This window comes from Rhinoraja longicauda, chromosome 38 (assembly GCF_053455715.1).
Source record: "Rhinoraja longicauda isolate Sanriku21f chromosome 38, sRhiLon1.1, whole genome shotgun sequence".
NCBI lineage: Eukaryota > Metazoa > Chordata > Chondrichthyes > Rajiformes > Arhynchobatidae > Rhinoraja > Rhinoraja longicauda.
In genome coordinates, this window is record NC_135990.1 from 16,334,574 (window position 1) to 16,357,623 (window position 23,050).

The window sequence follows — 23,050 nt, forward strand, 5'->3', positions numbered from 1 at the left end:
GTTCAAGGAGAAGAATTAGGCCATTCGGCCCATCACGTCTACTCCACCACTCCAATCAAGGCTGATCTATCTTTCTCTCTCAACCCCATTCTCCTGCCTTCACCCCATAACCCCTGACACCCGTACTAATCAAGAACCTATCAATCTCCAAACAAAAATATCCATTGACTTGGCCTCCACAGCATTTCTGTGGCAATGAATTCCACAGATTAAATAAATTCTTCCACTTCTCCTTTCTAAAGGAACGTCCTTTAATTCTGAGGCTGTGCCCTCTGGTCCTAGACTCTCCCACTAGTGGAAACATCCTCTCCACATCCACTCTATCCAGGCCTTTCACTATTCGGTAAGTTTCAATGAGGTCCCCCCTCATCCTTCTAAACTCCAGCGAGTACAGGCCCAGTGCCAACAAACGCTCATCATATGTTAACCCACTCATTCCTGGGATCTCGTAAACTTCCTCTGGACCCTCTCCAACACCAGCACATCTTTCCACAGATATGGGGGCCAACACTGCTTTAGTTCCAAACACGTAACAGCTGGAAGGTCCAGCTTCTGCAGCCCGGATGTGTCATGGTTGGGTTTAGTTTAGTTTAGAGATACAGCGCGGAAACAGGCCCTTCGGCCCACCGAGTCTGCGCCGACCAGCGATACCCGCACACTAACACTAGCCCACATTCACATTGGGGACAATTTACAATGATGCAAAATCAATCAACCTACAAACCTCCCAGAGGCTCCAAAAGCTTGAAAACCCCGACCACCAGATTCAGCAACAGTTTCCTATCTGCTGAATGATCCTCACATGAGCTAGCTTGTAGAACATAGAACATAGAAAATAGGTGCAGGAGGAGGCCATTCGGCCCTTCGAGCCAGCACCATTCATTGTGATCATGACTGATCATCCACAATCAGTAACCCGTGCCTGCCTTCTCCCCATATCCTTTGATTCCACTAGCCCCCAGAGCTCGCACAAAGGGCCAAATGGCCTCCTCCTGCACCTATTTTGTATGTTTCTGTTTCTATGCACATTCCTTCCCATCTAAGTCTTTAGCACAAAGTTAGTCCATGTCAATATTGGGTCTGTACGGAGTTTGTACGTTCTCCATGTGACCGGGTGGGTTTTCTCCGGGTGCTCCGGTTTCCTCCCAACCTTCAAAGACGTACAGTTCTGTAGGTTAGTTGGCCTCAGTAAAAAATGTAAATTGGCCCTAGTGTGTAGGATAGTGCTAGTGAACTGGTGAACTGATCGCTGGTCGGCACCGACTCGGTGGGACCAAGGGCTTGTTTCCACGCTGTATCTCTAAAGACTAAAGATAATATCCTCCACACCTCTAAGCATATTGATCCACCAACTTTCTACAATTGTCGACAATATCTGCTCAGGTATCTCCTGCCAGCTGCTGAGGGCCCAGTAGTTGAATCCCATCAAAGTGGTCGCTCTGTTCTTATTTTTTAAGTTCTCTCTTGCCTTCATAGTTCGGGGCATTCAATATTCACCCCATTACAGGAAGGATGTTGAGGCTTTGGAGAGGGTGCAGAGGAGGTTCACCAGAACGCTGCCTCGATTAGAGGGTTTCAGCTAGAGGGAGAGTTTGGATAGACTTGTATTGTCTTCTCGGGAACGTTGAGGTTGAGGAGAGACATGATAGAAGTGTATAAAATTAAGAAGCATAGGTAGGGAAGACAATAGACAATAGGTGCAGGAGGAGGCCATTCGGCCCTTCGAGCCAGCACCGCCATTCAATGTGATCAGCTGATCATTCTCAATCAGTACCCCGTTCCTGCCTTCTCCCCCATACCCCCTGACTCCGCTATCCTTAAGAGCTCTACCAGCTCTCTCTTGAAAGCATTCAGAGAATTGGCCTCCACTGCCTTCTGAGGCAGAGAATTCCACAGATTTACAACTCTCGGACTGAAAAGACAATCACAGCCCTTTTCCCCACAATGGAAACGCCCAACACTAGAGGACATAACAATAAGGTGAGAGGGCGAAAGTTTAATTGGGATGTTTAGTTTAGTTTAGTTTAGTTTAGAGACACAGCGCGGAAACAGGCCCTTCGGCCCACCGGGTCCGCACCGACCAGCGATCCCCGCACATTAACACTATCCTACACACACTGGGCTCTATTTTGTACACATATGCCCAGCCAATTAACCTGCAAACCTGCACGTCTTTGGAGTGTGGGAGGAAACCGAAGATCTCGGAGAAAACTCACGCGGGTCACGGGGAGAACGTACAAACTCCGTACAGACAGCGCCCGTAGTCGGGATCGAACCTGAGTCTCCGGCGCTGCAAGCGTCGTGAGGCAGCAACTCTACCGCTGCGCCACCGTGCCGCCCTTGTGCGAAGCAAGTGTTTTTGTAATACGATGGTGGGGGCTGGGATCACATTGCCTGGGGTGGTGGTGGAGGCAGATAATGGCGTTTAAGAGGCTTTTAGACAGGCACATGCAAGTGCAGGGAGTAGAGGGATATGGATCATGTACAGGCAGATGAGATCAGTTTAACTTAGCATCATGTTCAGCACAAACATTGTGGGCCGAAGGGCCCGTTCCTGTGCTATACTGTTCTTTGTTCTATGTGGCCTCATCGCAAGAGACTTCCAAGATATTATTATGAGCGACATTAAAAAAAGGGTGGAAAAGGAAAACTATATACTGTAGCAAAGGTTTCTAAAATTATTGAGCACAGATAGGTAGGGAGTGGGAGGATGAGAACGGGGCCTGTGGAAGATTTATTTTCACCCAGAGGGTGGTTGCAATCTGGAACCCACTGACCGAGTGGGTGATGGAGGTAGAGTCAGACAACACTACATACGGTCTCAAGGCACAGAGACTGTGGATCAAGTCAGCGGCCTCACAGCGTTTTCAGAGCCAGGGACGTGGGTTCGATCCAGACTACGGGTGCTATCTGTACGGAGTTTGTACGTTCTCCCCGTGACTGCTTGGGCTTTCTCCGAGATCTTTCCTGTTGGTTTCCTCCCACACTCCTAAGACGTACAGGTTCGTAGGTTAATTGGCTTGGTATAAATGTAAATTGTCCCTAGAGTGTGTAGGGTAGTGTTAGTGTGCAGGGACCGCTGGTCAGTGCGGGCTTGGTGGCCCTTCGGCCCACCAAGCCCGCACTGACCAGCGATCCCCGTACACTAACACTATCCTCTCTGTGTGTCTCTAAACTAAACTGAAAAAAACTTGTTCTTGGTCAAACAGCCGCCAAGCAGTGGTGGTGGCAAGCAAAGACACTCGAGCAACAGGATGGACCACTCTGTTGAAATCGCCTATATTGAAGTGTAGGAGCCATTTTAGTCGGCAAAACCCGCCTCTCGCTGTGTAATCAGTGTTTTGGGGGGAACAGTCTGTGTGATGATTCCATTAAAATGCAGAATATATCTCGTCTATCAATTCAGATTTTTGTTGTTTTTCTTTTTAAACCAGTTTCTGCAAGTTTCTGCCTACTAAAATAGCGCCGTGACGTACGTACGACGTTTTTTAGGGTCGAGTGGGCTATCTTGTTCCTCTAGTATAGACAATAGACATTAGACAATAGACAATAGGTGCAGGAGGAGGCCATTCGGCCCTTCGAGCCAGCACCGCCATTCAATATGATCATGGCTGATCATTCTCAATCAATACCCCGTTCCTGCCTTCTCCCCATACCCCCTGGCTCCGCTATCCTTAAGAGCTCTATCTAGCTCTCTCTTGAATGCATTCAGAGAATTGGCCTCCACTGCCTTCTGAGGCAGAGAATTCCACAGATTCACAACTCTCTGACTGAAAAAGTTTTTCCTCATCTCAGTTCTAAATGGCCTACCCCTTATTCTTAAACTGTGGCCCCTGGTTCTGGACTCCCCCAACATGGGGAACATGTTTCCTGCCTCTAATGTGTCCAACCCCTTAATAATCTTATACGTTTCGATAAGATCTCCTCTCATCCTTCTAAATTCCAGTGTATACAAGCCTAGTCGCTCCAGTCTTTCAACATATGACAGTCTCGCCATTCTGGGAATTAACCTAGTAAACCTACGCTGCACGCCCTCAATAGCAAGAATATCCTTCCTCAAATTTGGAGACCAAAACTGCACACAGTACTCCAGGTGCGGTCTCACTAGAGCCCTGTACAACTGCAGAATGACCTCTTTGCTCCTATACTCAACTCCTCTTGTTATGAAGGCCAACATTCCATTGGCTTTCTTCACTGCCTGCTGTACCTGCATGCTTCCTTTCAGTGACTGATGCACTGGGACACCCAGATCACGTTGTACGTCCCCTGTTCCTAACTTGACACCATTCAGATAATATCTGCCGTCCTATTCTTACCACCAAAGTGGATAACCTCACACTTATCTACATTAAACTGCATCTGCCATGCATCCGCCCACTCACACAACCTGTCCAAGTCACCCTGCAACCTCATAGCATCTTCCTCACAGTTCACACTACCACCCAGCTTTGTTTCATCTGCAAATTTGCTAATCTTTGGTGGCGTTTGGAGGAACAGTATATGTGATGATGCCATTAAAATGCAGAATATATCTCATCTATCAATTCACAGATTTCTGTTATTTTTCTTTTTAAGCCAGTTTCTGCCGACTAAAATGGCGCCGTGACGTACGACGGTTGTTAGGGTCGAGTGGTCTATCTTGCTCCTCTAGTATCTTTGGTGGTGTGCGCTCTGCCTCTGCCAGCACAGGTGAACAGCGAGGAAGCTCACCTTTGGAGCGTGGGTGCTGTCCGCAGGTCTGGGCGGGAAGGTGCAGGGGGCTCTGCCGTGGTGGATGTGGTAGTGAACAGCGAGGAAGCTCACCTTTGGGGCGTGGGTGCTGTCCGCAGGTCTGGGCGGGAAGGTGCAGGGGGCTCTGCCGTGGTGGATGTGATAGGGCAGTAGTGCGTTGGGATCCAGTGGCACCCAGGGCACAGACAGCGTGGACGGTTCCGCCGGCAGGGCGCTGTGCGTGGCGTGGAGGTTGTAGGCTGCCCTGGTGAACCTCCCTCCCAGAGACCTCCGATACACGGTGATCGACGAGTCCCCTGAAGAGTGGCTGAGCAAGTAATTATCCTCCGGCAGGCTGGGAGGTAAAGAGAGAGAGAAGCATCTGTTACTGGGAGAGTCTTCATAGATTAGTTTAGAGATACAGCGCAAAAACCTTCGGCCCACCAAGCCAGCACCACCCAGTGATCCCCGTACACTAACACTATCCTCTCTGTGTGTCTCTAAACTAAATTGTTCTTGGTCAAACAGCAGCCAGCAGTGGTGGTGGCGAGCAAAGATACTAGAGGAACAAGATGGACCACTCCGTTCAAATCGTCTATACTGAAGTGTAGTACGCAAAGGAGCCATTGTAGTCTGCAAATCCTGCCTCTCACGGTGTAATCAGTGTTTGAGGGGAACAGTAACACTATCCTACACACACTAGGGACAATTTACATTTATACAATTATACCAAGCTAAATGACCTGCAACTTGTACGCCTTTGGAGTGTGGGAGGAAACCAAAGATCTTGGAGAAAACCCACGCAGGTCACGAGGAGAACGTACAAACTCCGTGCAGACAGCACCCGTAGTCGGGATCGAACCCGGGTCTCCGGCGCTGTGAGGCAGCAACTCTACCGCTACGAAGGTAGACGCAAAATGCTGGAGTAACTCAGCGGGTCAGGCAGCATTTCGGGAGAGAAGGAATGGGTGACGTTTTGGGTCGAGACACTTCTTCAGACTGATGTCAGGGTTGGGGGCTGGATTTCCCGCACCCTCCCCTAAATCAATCTGAAGAAGGGTCTCGACCCAAAACGTCACCCATTCCTTCTCTCCTGAGATGCTGCCTGACCCGCTGAGTTACTCCAGCATTTTGTGTCTACCTTTGATTTAAACCAGCATGTGCAGTTTTTTTCCTAACTCTACCGCTACGCCACCGTGCCACCCTGGGGATGAAAGGGTTACTTGAAATTAGAGAAATCAATGTTCATACAGCTGGGCTGTAAGCTGCCCAAGGGAAATATGAGGTGCTGTTCGTCCATGTTGTGTGTGGGCCTCACTCTGACAGTGGAGGAGGCCCAGAACAGAAAGGTCAGTGTGGGAGTGGGAGGGGGGGTTAAAGTGTTTAGTAACTGGGAGATCGGGTAGGCCTAGGTGGACTGAGCGGAGGAGTTCAGTGAAACGATCGCCAAGCCTGCGCTTGGTCTCGCCGATATACCTGGAACAACGGATACAGTAGATGAGGTTGGAGGATGTACAAATGAGTCAAAAGTGTTTAATTGTTAGACATACCACCATCAGAACAATGACCTTTTTTCCTTGCTGCACCTTAACAGCCCCATTAATACAATAACATGCATACACCGATCAGCCAAAACATTATGACCTGATGAGCCAAAACATTATGCCCACCTGCCTAATATGCTGTTGGCCCTCCGTGTGCAGCCCCATACGCAGCAGGGTGCGATGCACTGTGTATTGTGACACATTCCTCCCGTGACCACCATTAACATTTTCTGTGACTTGTGCCACAGTCGACCTTCTGTCGGTTCGGACCAGACGGGATAGCCTTCATTGCCCCCGCGCATCGATGAGCCTTGGGCGCCCAACACCCTGTCTGTCGCCGGTTTGTGGTTTGTCCCTCCTCGGACCACTGTCGGTAGGTACTCACCACTGCTGACCGGGAGCACCCCACAAGCCTTGCCGTTTCACAGATGCTCTGACCCAGTCGTCTGGCCGTAACAATTTGGCCCTTGTCAAAGTCGCTCAGGTCTTTACTCCTGCCCATTCCTCCTGCATCCAACACATCAACTTCAAGAACTGACTGTTCACTTGCTGCCTAATATATCCCATCCCTTGACAGGTGCCATTGTAACAAGATAATCAATGTTATTCATTTTGCCTGTCAGTGGTCATAATGTTTTGGCTGATCGGTGTATAATTTGTAATTTTGTAAAACTTTGAATAAACGAATGCCTAAAAATCCTAAGTCCTCTGAGCAACCGAGAGAGCTCCGAGAAGTTCATCAAAGAACTCGAAACACACTGGGGTTGAGCGAGGGATGTTTAAAGGGATCGGAACTGAAATATTTGATCAAAAGACTGTCAAGATATCAGCAGCGTTCCGCTACATCATTCAGAACAAAGCGTAGTATTTCATCTTCCTCAGAACATGTATTTTCAAGTCTGACTGCTGTGAAGGAAGAAAAAAATTGCAGATGCTGGTTTAAATCGAAGGTAGACACAAAATGCTGGAGTAACTCAGCGGGTCAGGCAGCATCTCTGGAGAGAAGGAATGGGTGGCGTTTTGGGTCGAGACCCTTAAGGGTCCTTCTCTCCAGAGATGCTGCCTGACCCGCTGAGTTACACCAGCATTTTGTGTCTATCTTTGACTGCCGTGACGTGCCTGTACAGGACAGCAGATCAACAAGACTGCACTGTGTCTCTGCTGAGTGAGGGTGTGGTGCTGCAAACAGGAGCTGGCGATTTGCCCCTGTTCCAATATCTAAAGGGGCTGCTCCTTTGCCTTCTGGCTGCACTTTTCACCCACCACCCTCATCTTTGGACACCCTGTGCGTAGGGGAGAGGGTGGGGGGGCTGAAGATGTCCTGGTTGGGTTGCTCCTGGGCCTGGCCAAGCTGGCCATCCGCGAGTCACGGCACCAGTCGGAAGAGGGCTCTGCCCGAGCCGGCTGCCTGCCCCTTTTCCGGGGTTACGTCCGTCCGCGCCCGGGTGGTGTTGGTGAGGGGCCACGCGCTGTCCACGGGCACCCTGGGGGGGTTTCCGGGACCGTTGGGCACTGCGGGGGGTTGAATGCATCCTTAATAAGATACATTCTTATATAATAATTTGAGAATATTAATTTTGCTTGTATTGTGGTGGTGGGTTTAGTTTAGTTTAGTTTAGTTTAGTTTTAGTTTAGTTTAGTTTAGTTTAGTTTAGTTTAGTTTAGAGATACAGCGCGGAAACAGGCCTTTCGGCCCACCGGGTCCGCGCCGACCAGCGATCCCCGCACATTAACACTATGCTGTACCCACTAGGGACAATTTTTACATTTACCAAGCCAATTAACCTACAAACTCTTTGGAGTGTGGGAGGAAACTGAAGATCTCGGAGAAAACCCACGCAGGTCACGGGGAGAACGTACAAACTCCGTACAGACGGCGCCCGTAGTCGGGATGGAACCCGGGTCTCCGGCGCTGCATTCGCTGTAAGGCAGCAACTCTACCGCTGCGCCACCGTGCGATTTGTTTTGATTAATTTAGTATTGCACATAATATTGTAAATAGATAAATAAATTATTTTTGGTTATATAAAAAAAAGAGCAGGAGACCGGTGGTAGGAAGGGCATTCCCAGCAGACTCACAGCCACCCACTGAAGAGCCAAATACCAGCCCCAGGACCAGCAAGGACACGGTGCTGTGTGGTAATCAGTCCCTGGCTCCTTCACCCATGATCAGGGTGGAGAGGGGGAGAAGGAAGTGACACCAGAGGATATGGCAAAGGCACTGTGTCTCCAGTCAAGGTGGGGGGGTAAATACTTTCCCAAAAAGCTGTGCATTCCCTAGTCTGAAGAAAGGTCCCTGACCCGCTGAGTTACTCCAGGGGGTATGGGGAGAAGGCAGGAACTGATTGAGAATGATCAGCCATGATCACATTGAATGGTGGTGCTGGCTCGAAGGGCTGAATGGCCTCCTCCTGCACCTATTGTCTATTGTCCCGATCTGAAGAAAGAGCGGTCACGGTGGCGCAGCGGTAGAGTTGCCGCCTTACAACGAATGCAACGACAGAGACCCGGGTTCCATCCCGACTACGGGTGCTGTCTGTACGGAGTTTGTATGTTCTCCCCGTGACCTGCGTGGGTTTTCTCCAAGATCTTCGGTTTCATCCCACATTCCAAAGACGTGCAGGTTTGTAGGTTAATTGGCTTGGTAAATGTAAAAATTGTCCCTAGTGGATGTAGGATAGTGTTAATGTGCGAGGATCACTGGGCGGCGTGGACCCGGTGGGCCGAAAGGGCCTGTTTCCACGCTGTATCACTAAACTAAACGAAACTAAACTGAAAAGTTGACAAACCTTGAGCAAATTTTGCAGTGGAGCAAATGAAATGTGTAAGAAGGATCTTATGAAGATGCCCCCCATTCTGTTGCCCCACCCCTCCACCCCGCCACTAGTAAATTGTCCATATCGTACACTGTCTCCCACACTGGACCAAGGTTTGCCCATGGTGTCAGGCCCAAGACTGTGAGTGCTTTGTATGAACACATCACAAGGGCTGGGCATCACACACCACTCACCTCGTCAGCTTCCTCAGTATATGGTGAAGGATGTTCACAGAGTTGACGGGGCTGCAACGACAAGGAAGGGTAGCGTTAAAAATCACAACAATAGAGAATGGGAACAGAAAGCAAATGTTTGTCACAGTGAAACCAGTCTGAAGAAGGGTCTCGACCCGAAACGTCACCCATTCCTTCTTTCCAGAGATGCTGCCTGACCTCGCTGAGTTACTCCAGCATTTTGTGATACCATGGCATGTATATGACTGAAGAAGGTCTCGACCCAAAATATCACCCATTCCTTCTCTCCAGAGATGCTGCCTGACCCGCTGAGTTACTCCAGCACTTTGTGTCTACCTTCGGTGTAAACCAGCATCTGCAGTTCCTTCCTACACATGTATATGAACACTTGTGTTAACTTATGTCAATGCCAATATTTCACCATTCACAGTAACAAAGTTGGTCCACTGCTCTAACCTGGTCCACTCTCAGCTTGAAGTGGAGAAGTTTGCTGTCAGTCTGAAACAATCCTTTGAAGGAGCCCAAACGGATTCTATATCTCACCGACATATTCAACTGAATTGAATTGAAAGACAGCGTAGAAACAAGCCCTTTGGCCACCGAGTCCACGTCGACCATCGATCAACCGTTCACACCAGTTCTAGAAGATAGACACAAAAAACTGGAGTAACTCAGCATCTCTGGAGAAAAGGAATAGGTGACGTTTTGGGTCGAGACCCTTCTTTACGACCCAAAACGTCCCCTGTTGTATTACTCCAGAGATGCTGCCTGACCCGTGGGTTACTCCAGCTTTTCGTGTTTATCTTCAGTTTACACCAGAATCTGCAGTTCCTTAGAAACATAGAAAATAGGTGCAGGAGTAGGCCATTCGGCCCTTCGAGCCTGCACCGCCATTCAATATGATCATGGCTGATCATCCAGCTCAGTAACCTGTACCTGCCTTCTCTCCATACCCCCTGATCCCTTTAGCCACAAGGGCCACATCTAACTCCCTCTTAAATATAGCCAATGAACTGGCCTCAACTACCTTCTGTGGCAGAGAATTCCACAGACTCACCACTCTGTGTGAAGAAATGTTTTCTCATCTCGGTCCTAAAAGACTTCCCCCTTATCCTTAAGCTGTGACCCCTGGTTCTGGACTTCCCCAACATCGGGAACAATCTTCCCGCATCTAGCCTCTCCAACCCCTTAAGAATTTTATATGTTTCAATAAGATCCCCCCTCAGTCTTCTAAATTCCAACGAGTATAAGCCTAGTCTATCCAGTCTTTCTTCATATGAAAGTCCTGCCATCCCAGGGATCAATCTGGTTCCTGCCATCCCAGGGATCAATCTGGTACACACTAGTTCTATGTTATTGCATTTTCACATCCACACCCTACACACCAGGGGCAATTTACAGAGGGGTCTATTAACCGACAAACCCACACGTCTTTGGGATGTGGGAGGAAACCGGAGCACCCGGAAGAAACCCATGCCGTCACAGGGAGTACGTGCAAACTCCACACGGACAGCACCCGAGGTCAGGATTGAACCCGAGTATCTGGATCTTTGAGGCAGCAGCTCTACCTGCTGCACCAATGTGCCGCCACATAAATTGGTCCGACGGAAGAAAAAACTGCAGATGCTGGTTTAAATCGAAGGCAGACACAAAATGCTGGAGTCACTCAGCGGGTCGGGCAACATCTCAGGAGAGAAGGAATGGGTGACGTTTCGGGTCGAGACCCTTCTTCAGACTGATGTCAGGGGAGGAGGCAGGACAATGATAGGATGTAGTCGGAGACAGGAAGACTAGTGGGAGAACTGGGAAGGGGAGGGGATAGAGAGGGGGAGCAAGGGCTGCCTGAAGTGGGAGAAGTCAATGTTCATACCGCTGGGGTGTAAGCCCCCCAAGCAAAATAGGAGGTGCTGTTCCTCCAATTTGCGCTGGGCTTCACTCTGTCAATGGAGGAGGCCCAGCGTAGTTCTCCTCCTAGTCTTCCTGTCTCCGACTACATCCCCGGACATCAGTGTGAAGAAGGGTCTCGATCCGAAACGCCACCCTCTCTCCTGAGATGCTGCCTGACCCGCTGAGTTACTCCAGCATTTTGTGCCTAAATTGGTCTGAGGCCTTGCTTTGCCATCATCTTTTCCAATCTGCTTGCTGCCTTGCATAACTGAAAGAAATCGTGATAGACGGGCAATATTGTACACGATCCCTCACCAAATCCTGGTGTAAAATCAGTGGCCCGGGGTTGGGGGGGCAGGGAGATCCAGGTAGCTCAAAATAAAGTAACAGTCTCAGAACATCGTCTACACCTTCGGTTAACTCAGCGGGTCAGGCAACATCTCTGGACAAAAGGAATAGGTCATGTTTCGGATCAAGACCTTTCTCTCGCTCTGAAGAAGGATCTCGACCCAAAACGTCACCTATTCCTTTTCTCCAGAGGTGTTGCCTGACCCATTGAGTTACTCCAGCTTTTTGTGTCTATCTTCGGTGTAAATCAGCATCTGCAGTTCCTTCCTACAGAACTACACCTACACACTGTGGCAGAACGGGAAATCTTCCAATATTATAGTAACTGTGTCCAATTACTTACACTAAGTACAGCCAAGTACACCCAATAACCTATAACATCCGTTATAATGATTCCATACAACTTTGAAAGGTCGTTGCCCTGAAACATTAACTATTGTTCTCTGCACAGATGTTGTCTGACATTAACATCTTCGCCCAAGATTTTTTATTTTGTTCTGTCGCAAATACATTTGATAGTCCGCTTCAGAAAGACAGTGTAAAGCAGTGCAGTCTCACAGCAGCGGGAAGGAAGGACCTCCTATATCTCTCCTTCACGCACTTGGGGTGAAGGAGCCTGTCACTGAAGGAGCTACTCAGTGCAGTGACAGTGACCTGCATGGGATTGGAGTCGTTATCCAGCAGCGATGTTAGCTTTGCCATCATCCTCCTCTCTCCCACCACCTGCACTGAGTCGAGGGGGCAACCCAGGACAGAGCCAGCCTTCCTGACCAGCTTGTCGAGTCTCTTCCCCTCCGCCGCTGAGATGCTGCTGCTCCAGCAGACCACTCCATAGAAGATGGCTGATGCAACCACCGTGTTGTAGAAGGTCCTTAGGAGTGCCCCCTGCACTCCAAAGGACCTGAGTCTCCTTAGTAGATAAAGTCTGCTCTGGCCCTTTCTGTATAGCGCATCGGTGTTTTCAGTTTTCAGTGTTTTCAATGCCTTTTCTGTCCAATTTTACACGTGTACCACCCACAATTCCTCACATTGGGCACCACATCTGAGTAAGGATGTGTTGGCTCTGGAGAGGGTCCAGAGGAGGTTTACAAGAATGATCCCAGGAATGAGTGGGTTAACATATGATGAGCGTTTGTCGGCAATGGGTCTGTACTCGCTGGAGTTTGAAACTTACCGAATAGTGAAAGGCCTGGATAGAGTGGATGTGGAGAGGATGTTTCCACTAGTGGGAGAGTCTAGGACTAGAGGTCACAGCCTCAGAATAAAAGGATATTCCAACAGGAAGGAGATGAGGATAAATTTCTTTAATTAGACGGTGGTGAATCTGTGAAATTCTTTGCCACAGATGGCTGTGGAGGCCGTCAATGGATATTTTTAAGGCAGAGATAGATTCTTGATTAGTACGTGTGTCAGGGGTTATGGGGAGAAGGCAGGAGAATGGGGCTAGGATAGATCAGCCATGATTGAATGGAGGAGCAGACTTGATGGAACGAATGGCCTAATTCAGCTCCTATCACATGGCCTTATGATCTCTTTCAATGCTCTGCCAGTAACTATGATATTGAATCCTTTTAAGGTTTAGGTTTATTATTGCAAATGTACCGAGGTACAGTGAAAAGCTTTTTTTTGTTTAGTTCATTGTCATATGTGTCGAAGTACAGTGAAAAGCTTTGATTCTAGTTTAGTTTAGTTTATTGTCATGTGTACCAAGACTTTGATTTGAAAGGTTTAAATGTTGCAATAAACAGTGATGGGTCTACTTCTCACCTTGGTCAAAGGGATTAGACTTAAACTAAGACTTTAAGTAGTACTAGACCACGTGGACCCGTTGGGCCCAAACCTCTCCTGCATTGGTGCAGCACCCTCTCCTCCCCCCCCTCCCCTCCCCCCTCCCCACTTCCCCTTCCCCCTCTCCATCCCCCTCAACCCCCCTTATCCACCCTCCTCCCCCCTCCCTCCCTCTCCCCCCTCCTCCCATCTCCCTCCCTCCGTCCCCCCTCCCTCCCCCCGAGATAGATTTAGACTTTAAAATGTGAATAACTTAAAAAATATAACACCGATTTCAATAAAACTACTTGCTTTACCATTAAAGGGACAACGGTGAGTAAGGTGGGCCTAAAATTGTCAAGCTATCGTGTGGTGTTTTGTCTGTAGTTCGATCACAAACAAACAAACAAACAAGAGTTTTAGTATATAGATATAGACTATACATAGTCTATATAGATATAGACTATCTATGTAGTCTATAGATAGATATAGACTATAGATCTGTAGTACACCACAGCCTACTACTGAGTGTAGTCCTCATGGCCCGAGGGTCCAGGAGGAATCAGCGGATTGAAGGCGTTGCTTGTAGCGGCAAGATGAGCCAAGGTTGTGCAGACTGTTTATATAAACTCTTCCAACCTCATTCCCGCCCGCATTTCTCAGTCTCTAGCAGATTATACATCGATCAGCCAAAATATCATGACCACTGACAGGTGAAGTGAGTAACATTGATTATCTTGTTACAATGGCACCTGTCAAGGGGTGGGATATATGAGGCAGCAAGTGAACAGTCAGTTCTTGAAGTTGATGTGTTGGAACATCAGTCTCTGGTCTCTCGTAAGAAGAGGCCGACTCGGGAGTTCTGACGCCGCGGAGAGAGTTTCAACCGCCCAGACATAGGAGTTTCGATCATCCCAATGGGGGCTTCAACTGCCGGCTCGGCTGCGGGGGTATTGATCGCGACTGCGGACAGTTCAACAGCCCCGACCACGGGAGAACAAGAGGAAGCAGATTGAACTTCATTGCCTTCCATCACAGTGAGGAATGTGGAATCCGCTGTGGTGGATGTTCATGTTAACTTTTATGTGGCCGTGGGTCTTGTTGCTTTTCACTTGGTAACTCAAATTTCACTGTACCTTAATTGGTACCTGTGACAATAAACTGACCTTGAAACCTTGAGGTGAGAGGAGACAGTGATAATTGTAAATCGGAGTCATTAAGGAATGAATACAAACCACGAGCCACACAGTGCCGAGCTTGGGACCTGCTGGGATAATCAATATGAAGGTGAGAAAGGTATGGATTAGACATTCTGTAGAGAATGGCTTTGGGCAGGAGAGCAGGTGGGCAATCTTACACAGGGGTAGCTGAGACAGGGTGCAGTTCACTGCTTTAGACTGAGAGAGGGGCCAGGGTAGGAGATTGACCTTATAACATGGGCGTAAGTTAGTAAAACATAGAAAATAGGTGCAGAAGGAGGCCATTCGGCCCTTCGAGCCAGCACCGCCATTCATTGTGATCATGGCTGATCATCCACAATCAGTAACCTGTGCCTGCCTTCTCCCCATACCCCTTGATTCCACTAGCCCCTAGAGCTCTATCGAACTCTCTCTTAAATCCATCCAGTGATTTGGCCTCCACTGCCCTCTGTGGCAGAGAATTCCACAAATTCACAACTTCTGGGTGAAAAAGTTCCTTCTCACCTCAGTTTTAAATGGCCTCCCCTTTATTCTAAGACTGTGGCCCCTGGTTCTGGACTCCCCCAACATTGGGAACATTTTTCCTGCATCCAGCTTGTCCAGTCCTTTTATAATTTTGTATGTTTCTATAAGTAGTGAGACTTTAAACTGTTTTCATCCAGGGGAAACTGGATGGTCACGGTGGGGCAGCGGTAGGGTTGCTGCCTTACAGTGCTTGCAGCGCCAGAGACCCGGGTTCGATCCTGACCACGGGTGCTGTCTGTATGGAGTTTGTACGTTCTCCCCATGGGTTTTCTCCGAGATCTCCGGTTTCCTCCCACACTCCAAATATGTACAGGTTTAGATTATTTAGATTTAGAGATACAGTGCGGAAACAGGTCCTTCGGCCCACCGAGTCTGCGCCGCCCAGCGATCCCCACACATTAACACTATCCTACACACACTAGGGATATTTTTTTTTACATTTTACCCAGCCAATTAACCTACATACCTGTACGTCTTTGGAGTGTGGGAGGAAACCGAAGATCTCGGAGAAAACCCACGCAGGTCACGGGGAGAACGTACAAACTCCGTACAGACAGCGCCCGTAGTCAGGATCGAACCTGAGTCTCCGGCGCTGCATTCGCTGTAAAGCAGCAACTCTACCGCTGCGCTACCGTGCCGCATAGGTTAATTGGCTTGGTGTATGTGTAAATTGTCCGCAGTTTGTGTTGATGTGCGGGGATTGCTGGTCGGTGCTGACTGGCCTAATAAATGATATATACTCCTAGGAACTTGAAGCTTTCAGTCATCTCTACCTGAAAGCATAGGGCGTAGATGTGAAAGTGAAATAACACACAACCAGTGTGGTCGGGTGATCGGTCAGCGTGGATTTGGTGGGCCGAAGGGCCTGCTTCCATGCTGTATCTCTAAACTAAACTAAAAACACGCAGAAGTAAACATGGAACCAGCAATCGAAGCATGTAGTTGCATTCACTTACTTGAAAGATCCAAGTTTTTCTGTTATTGATGCTGCTGGAAACTGGTCAATTAACAGTATCTTGGATGTGAAGACATCAATGTGTCCTGCAAGATAGCAAGGATGGGTTTACTGAAACAATATCAATAATAACACAGGCGATTGTCAAAGGCAGAAATGAACAAACTCTTAAAAAGATGCACAGTAGAGTTGGTGCCTTACAGCACCAGACACCCGGGTTCCATCCTGACTACGGGTGAAGTCTGAAGAAGGGTCTCGACCCGAGACGTCACCCATTCCTTCTGTCCTGAGATGTTGCCTGACCTGCTGAGTTACTCCAGCATTTTGTGAAATAAATACCTTCGATTTGTACCAGCATCTGCAGTTATTTTCTTACACTGACTACGGGTGTTATCTGTACGGAGTTTGTACGTTCCCCTCGTGACCTGGTGGGTTTTCTCTGGGTGCTCCGGCTTCCTCCCACTCTCCAAGGTCGTACATGTTTGTGGGTTAATTGGCTTTGGTAAAGATTGTCAATTGCCCCTCGTGTGTAGGATAGTGCTAGTGTACGAGGATCGCTGGTGGGCACACAGGGTGGGCCGAAGGGCCTGTTTCGGTGCTGTATCTCTGAACTAAAGTCAACACGATGTACAAACAAGGAACTGCAGATGCTGGATTACAAAAGAAGACACAAAGTGCTGGAATAGCTTACTGGGTCAGACAGCAACTCAGGAGAATGTGGACAGGTGATACGCAGGAAGGAACTGCAGATGCTGGTTTAAACCGGAGGCATAAAAAGCTGGAGTAACTCAGCGGGACAGGCTGGAGAGAAGGAATGGGTGATGTTCTGGGTCGGGACACTTCTTCACACTCTTCAGCATGAACCATTTATATTTCTGCTCAACAATAAATGGTTGCTTAAACCGAATAAGCAACAGACAATCCAGCAATAGAATTTCTGGAGCAAATTTCAGAATCTCAGCAAATTCCAAAGTATTTTTTTTTAGCAGTCAAGGGATTTTGTTAATAAGCAGGCACTATTACATGAGATATTAGTATAATAATTTGGTGTATCACATGAATTCACATGCAACAACTCATATAATGGCCATGCACTCAACTTCTTTTGAGCGTACGGTCAAATTTGAGCCATGATCAAATTGAATGGCGGTGCTGGCTCGAAGGGCCGAATGGCCTACTCCTGCACCTATTGTCTATTGTAAGAAATGCTGACCCAAAAAGAAGAATAACAGGGATGTAATGCTGAGGCTCTATAAGGTGCTGGTCAGACCGCATCTGGAGTATTATGAGCAATTTTGGGCCCCATATCTGAGGAAGGATGTGCTGGCTCTAGAGAGGATCCAGAGGTGTTTTACGAGAATGATCTCAGGAATTAGTGGGTTAACAGGTGATGAGCATTTGTCAGCACTGGGCCTGTACTCACTGGAGTTTAGAAGAATGAGGGGGGACCTCATTGAAACGTACAGAATAGTGAAAGGTCAGGATATAGTGGATGTGGAGAGGATGTTTCCACTAGTGGGAGAGTCTAGGATTAGAGGTCATAGCCTCAGAATTAAAGGACATTCCTTCAGGAAGAAGTTGAGGAATTTATTTAGTCAGAGTGTGGTGAATCTGTGGAATTCTTTGCCGCAGAAGGCTGTGGAGGCCAAGTCAGTGGATATTTTTAAGGCAGAGATAGATTCGTGACTAGTGCGGGTGTCAGGGGTTATGGGGAGAAGGCAGGAGAAAGGGGTTGAGAGGGAAAGATAGATCAGCCATGATTGAATGGCAGAGTAGACGGGATGGGCCGAATGGCCTAATTCTGCTCCTATCATTCATGAACTCTAACACCCACCTTTGAGCAATGTATATTGGTTGATGTATATCTCAATGAATAGGCAGTATCACCACAGCAGTAATATTTAGATATTGAGATAGTTTTTACTGAGCACAAGATGCAATCTTGGGGCAGGCAACACCTAAAATTACCCTTGGTAATCCCTGTTTCCAATGAAGTCTCGGTTCAACATTTCAACTCAATCTCAGTTGCAAAGTCACAGATACAAGGTCTTTCTTGAACCCAGGCAACAACGTTTTATGAAAGAGCATTGTTCCTTGTTTTCATCCTTTGAATTCACATAACATTCTCAAAAGGATCCACAATGCTGTAGTAACTCAGGCAGCATCTTTGGAGAAAAGGAATAGCTGACGTTTCGGGTCAAGACCCTTCTTCAGTCTGAAGCTAAATGTCCCCAATTCCTTTTCTTCACAGATGCTGACTGACCTGGTGAATTACGCCAGCATTTTGTGTCTATCTTCGGTGTAAACCAGTATCGGCAGTTCCTTCCTACACTTGTTGCCTGACCCGTTAAGTTACTTCCTCATTCTGATAGTCTCAACCTGAAACGTCACCTATTCCTTTTCTCCAGAGATGCTGCCTGACCCGCTGAGTTACTCCAGCATTTTGGGTGAGGCAACGTCTCTGGATTGCATGGGCAGATGATGTTTCGGGTCGGGACCCTTCATCAGATTCCCGATCCAAAATTCAGTCTATCCGTATTCTCCAGAGATGCTGCCAGACGCGCTAAGTTTCTCCAACACTTTGTGTCAATAGACAATAGGTGCAGGAGTAGGTCATTCGGCCCTTCAATGTGATCATGGCTGATCATTCACAATCAGTACCCTGTTCCTGCCTTCTCCCCATACCCCCTGACTCTGCTATCCTTAAGAGCTCTATCTAGCTCTCTCTGGAAAGCATTCAGAGAATTGGCCTCCACTGCCTTCTGAGGCAGAGAATTCCACAGATTTACAACTCTCCCACTGAAAAAGTTTTTCCTCATCTCCGTTCAAAACGGCCTACCCCTTATTCTTAAACTGTGGCCCCTGGTTCTGGACTCCCCCAACATTTCACCTTCTATCACAGTGAGGAATGTGGAGGAGTCACTGTGGGGGATGTTCATGTTAAAATGTATTTTGTGTGTCCTGTTGCTTTTTATTGTTATGACTGTATGGCAAATGAAGTTCCTCGTCTGTTGCAAAACATACTTGGCTAATCAAGTTTTATTGTGATTGTGATTATTGTGATTGTAATTGTGTAATTGATTGGGAACATGTTTCCTGCCTCTAACGTGTCCAATCCCTTAATAATCTTATATGTTTCAATAAGATCCCCTCTCATCCTTCTAAATTCCAGTGTATACAAGCCTGTCCTTTCGTGTAAATCAGCATCTGCAGTTCCTCGTTTCTACAACAGTCTCAATATCCTTAGGCATTATGTGTGTGTCTTCCTCACAACATACTCTTCCACCTGCCATTGTAACATTAACACATTTCCATATAATACATCATCAATTTATTAATATAAAACAGCTGAGAGACCAACAATGATTCCCTGGGGAAGCCAGTTCTAAGTTTTATATATTTTCCATATTAGCTTTTGTAAAGTCACATTGTGTTTGAATAGTTCAAGGTTTAAGGTAAACAAAATGTGTATTAAATGTGCATTATAATGAATACAGGAGAAGAACATCCTGGTAATAATCATATTAATCAACTCAAATGCTTGCAGCTGCATCAGAACTGTCCCAGGAAAAATGCCAAAATACTCAGCAAGCCAGGATGCCTCTTTAAGACTTTACAGATACGCGCGGAAATAGGCCCTTCGGCCCATCGATTCCGCGCCGACCAGCGATCGCCCCGTACTCTAACATTATACCACACAAATAGGAACAATTTACAATTTTACGGAAGCCAATTAACCAGCAAACCTGTCTGCCTTTGGAGTGTGGGAGGAAACCGGAGCTCCTGGAGAAAACCCACACAGTCACAGGGAGAATGTACAAACTCCGTAAAGACAGCACCCTAGTCAGGATGGAGCCCGGATCTCTGGCGCTGTTAGGCAGCAGCTCTACTGCTGCGCCATGATCTGTGCAGAGAAGCTGAGTTAACCTATCAGGTCGATAACCTTCCATCGGAATACAGAGAGTAGCATCAATATTATTATTTTCCCTCCCTATTTCCGTGACCCTGCCCTGCCCACTAAAAGTTCCAACCTCAATCCTTGTTTGTTCATTACCCATCACTGAGTTACTGCTTTAAGCAGTTTTGCTCCAAACTCCTGAGAAGATATTTTGTGCTATACAGGGCGGCACGGTGGCGCAGCGGTAGAGTTGCTGCCTCACAGCGCCAGAGACCCAGGTTCCATCCCGACTACGGGTGCTGTCTGTACAGAGTTTGTATGTTCTCCCCGTGACCTGCGTGGGTTTTCTCCGGGTGCTCCGGTTTCCTCCCACACTCCAAAGACGTGCAGGACTGTAGGATAATTGGCTTGGCGCACATGTAAATCGGCCCTAGTGTGTGTAGGATAGTGCTATTGTGCAGGGATCGCTGGTCGGCGCGGACTAGGTGGGCCGAAGGGCCTGTTTCCACGCTGTTCGTCTAAACTAAACAACTAAAGATGCCAATTTCTGATGCTGCATATTTCTGAAGACTTCCGACTGCCATACTGGAATGAAGGATTAGAATGTGGATAAAGCAGATGAGACAAATTTGGAGCAACTGGCAAGTAGGAGTGTGTGAGAAATCTAGATTATCCATCTTTTAATCATAAAAGGACTGGACAAGGTAGATGCAGGAAAAATGTTCCCAATGTTGGGGGAGTCCAGAACCAGGGACAGTCTAAGAATAAAGGGGAGGCCATTTAAAACTGAGGCGAGAAGAATTTTTTTCACCCAGAGAATTGTGAATTTGTGGAATTCTCTGCCAGAGGGCAGTGGAGGCCAAATCACTGGATGGATTTAAAAGAGTTAGATAGTGCTCTAGGGGCTAGTGGAATCAAGGGATATGGGGAGAAGGCAGGCACGGGTTACTGATTGTGGATGATCTGCCATGATCACAATGAATGACGGTGCTGGCTCGAAGGGCCAAATGGCCTCCTCCTGCACCTATTTTCTATGTTTCTATGTTTTGTCTTGGCTGTAGAAACAAGGAACTGCAGATGCTGGTTTACAAAATAAAAAAATCAGAAGGATCCCAAACTGAAACGTCACCTATCCATGTTCTCCAGAGATGCTGCCTGACCCGCTGAGTTACTCCAGCACTCTGTGAAACGTCACCTATCCATGTTCTCCACAGATGCTGCCTGACCCGCTGAGTTACTCCAGCACTCTGTCTTTCCTTGTCTTGGCTGTTCATTCAGGGGTGTATATTTTCAGACAAATTGGCTGAGAGAAAACTGTCTATTAAAACACTTAATGGCTGTCAGCAAACAAAATGAGCTCATTCCTGATACAGTTCCCAAGAGCTGCGTCCACGTAGTTCAGCAGCCTGGAGCGGTTCTTCACACAATTCATTCCAATACCTGTAACCTGGACACACCTGGCAGAAGCCGACAAGATGCTTGTCTAAACTCGCACAAGGTGAAGTGTGTGTGCCTTTGATCGTCACAGCCAAGCCAAATATTACTGAGCAACAGTGCATCATAGGGGCAGCACGGTGGCGCGACGGTAGAGTTACTGCTTCACAGCGCCAGAGACAATAAACAATAGACAATAGGTGCAGGAGGAGTCCATTCGGTCCTTCGAGCCAGCACCACCATTCAATGTGATCATGGCTGATCATCCACAATCAGTACCCCGTTCCTGCCTTCTCCCCATACCCCCTGACTCCGCTATCTTTAAGAGCTCTATCTAGCTCTCTCTTGAATGCATCCAGTGAATTGGCCTCCACTGCCTTCTGAAGCAGATAATTCCACAGATTCACAACTCTCTGAGTGAAAAAGTTTTTCCTCCTAGTTCCATCCTGACTGCGGGTGCTGTCTGCGTGGAGTTTGTACGTTCTCCCCATGACCTGCGTGGGTTTTCTCCGGGACCTCGGGTTTCCTCCCACACTCCAAAGACGTGCAGGTTTGTAGGTTAATTGACTTCTACATATCGTAAACTGTCCCTGGTGTGTGTGGGATAGTGCTAGTGTACTATCACTAGTCGGTCACTACTGTACGATCACTAGTGTACGGGGATCGTTGGTCGGCGCGGACCCAACGCTGTATCTTTACAGTCTAAAGATAACGAGAAGCTTTGCTGCTCCTCACAAAATACTGTGTCTCAGCCAAGTGAAAGCTGTTATTATACAAGGCGTACTCCATGTGCTGGAGTTTGGAACGTACAGAATAATAAAGGCCTAGATCGAGTGGTGAGTGTGTTGGTGGCGTGAGGCACAGGGTGTTGCCTGTGTCCAGTGCCCTGGTAGACATCCAGATGCCGCTGGCTAGCAATTTCTGTACAGTTTTTGTAGGCCTCCCCTGCCAGTACATCACCTCTGCATCATCAGGACTCTCGCAGTGCCTCCTCGTGGCAACACATGGTAACTGGGGCCACCTTCAGTCCCAGGCTACACTGCGCGGGGGTCCCGGGGGAACTCTGGCCCCCAGAGATGCGATGTGCAGAGCCCCCGGCGTGTGGGCACGTCCTGGCGTCCATCAACCACGTCCCTGTGGGTCCCACCAGCTGCATTGTGGGTAAGGCCCGGGAGAGCCAAAGCCACTGGACCTGGAGTCCCCAGAGACGGTCGGCTGACCCCTCGTGCGTCCGCCATCCGGCAACTCCTGCAGCCCAGTAGCCCCCAGACATGGCAGCCACGCCGGTCCTCTGGAATCAGCCTAGCAGGTGGAGAGGGGAACGCAGATGCTGGGCAAGGCTGTGTTCCCATTTACCTACCCCCCCCAGGCTCAGCGGCCAAATCAAATGGAGAGGACACTTCATCCTTGCTGGGCACAGTGAGATGTAACCACAGATGAACAATCCCCCTCTCCAAGCTGGACAACGCCAAGGCCCACCTTCATCTCCCGCAGTACCTGGATAGAGTGGATGTGGAGAGGATGGGAGAGTCCAGGGCCAGAGGTCATAGCCCCAGAATTAAAGGGCACTCTTTTAGAAAGGAGGTGAGGAGGAACTTCTTTAGTCAGAGGGTAGATAATCTGTGGAACTCATTGCCACAGAGGGCTGTGGAGGCCAAGTCAGTGGATATTTTTAAGGCAGGGATTGACAAATTCTTGATTAGAACGGGTGTCAAGGGTCAATAGACAATAGACAATAGGTGCAGGAGTAGGCCATTCAGCCCTTCGAGCCAG

The 23,050-nt window shown here is 48.2% G+C and overlaps 1 protein-coding gene across 2 annotated transcripts in view; it reads right to left on the reverse strand.

Annotated features, from left to right (window-relative positions):
• The window catches only part of ice2 (interactor of little elongator complex ELL subunit 2), a 70,200-nt gene that overhangs the window by 500 nt on the left and 46,650 nt on the right, over window positions 1-23,050 (reverse strand). Inside the window, exons 10-12 of one of the 2 annotated variants that reach the window (XM_078429759.1) lie at window positions 15,947-16,031; window positions 9,265-9,315; window positions 4,804-5,065 (exon numbers count right to left, since the gene is read on the reverse strand). In XM_078429759.1, coding sequence (XP_078285885.1) covers window positions 4,804-5,065; window positions 9,265-9,315; window positions 15,947-16,031 — 398 coding nt within the window. The remainder of the gene's footprint in view (window positions 1-4,803; window positions 5,066-9,264; window positions 9,316-15,946; window positions 16,032-23,050) is intronic. The other variant, XM_078429760.1, reaches the window with a different exon arrangement.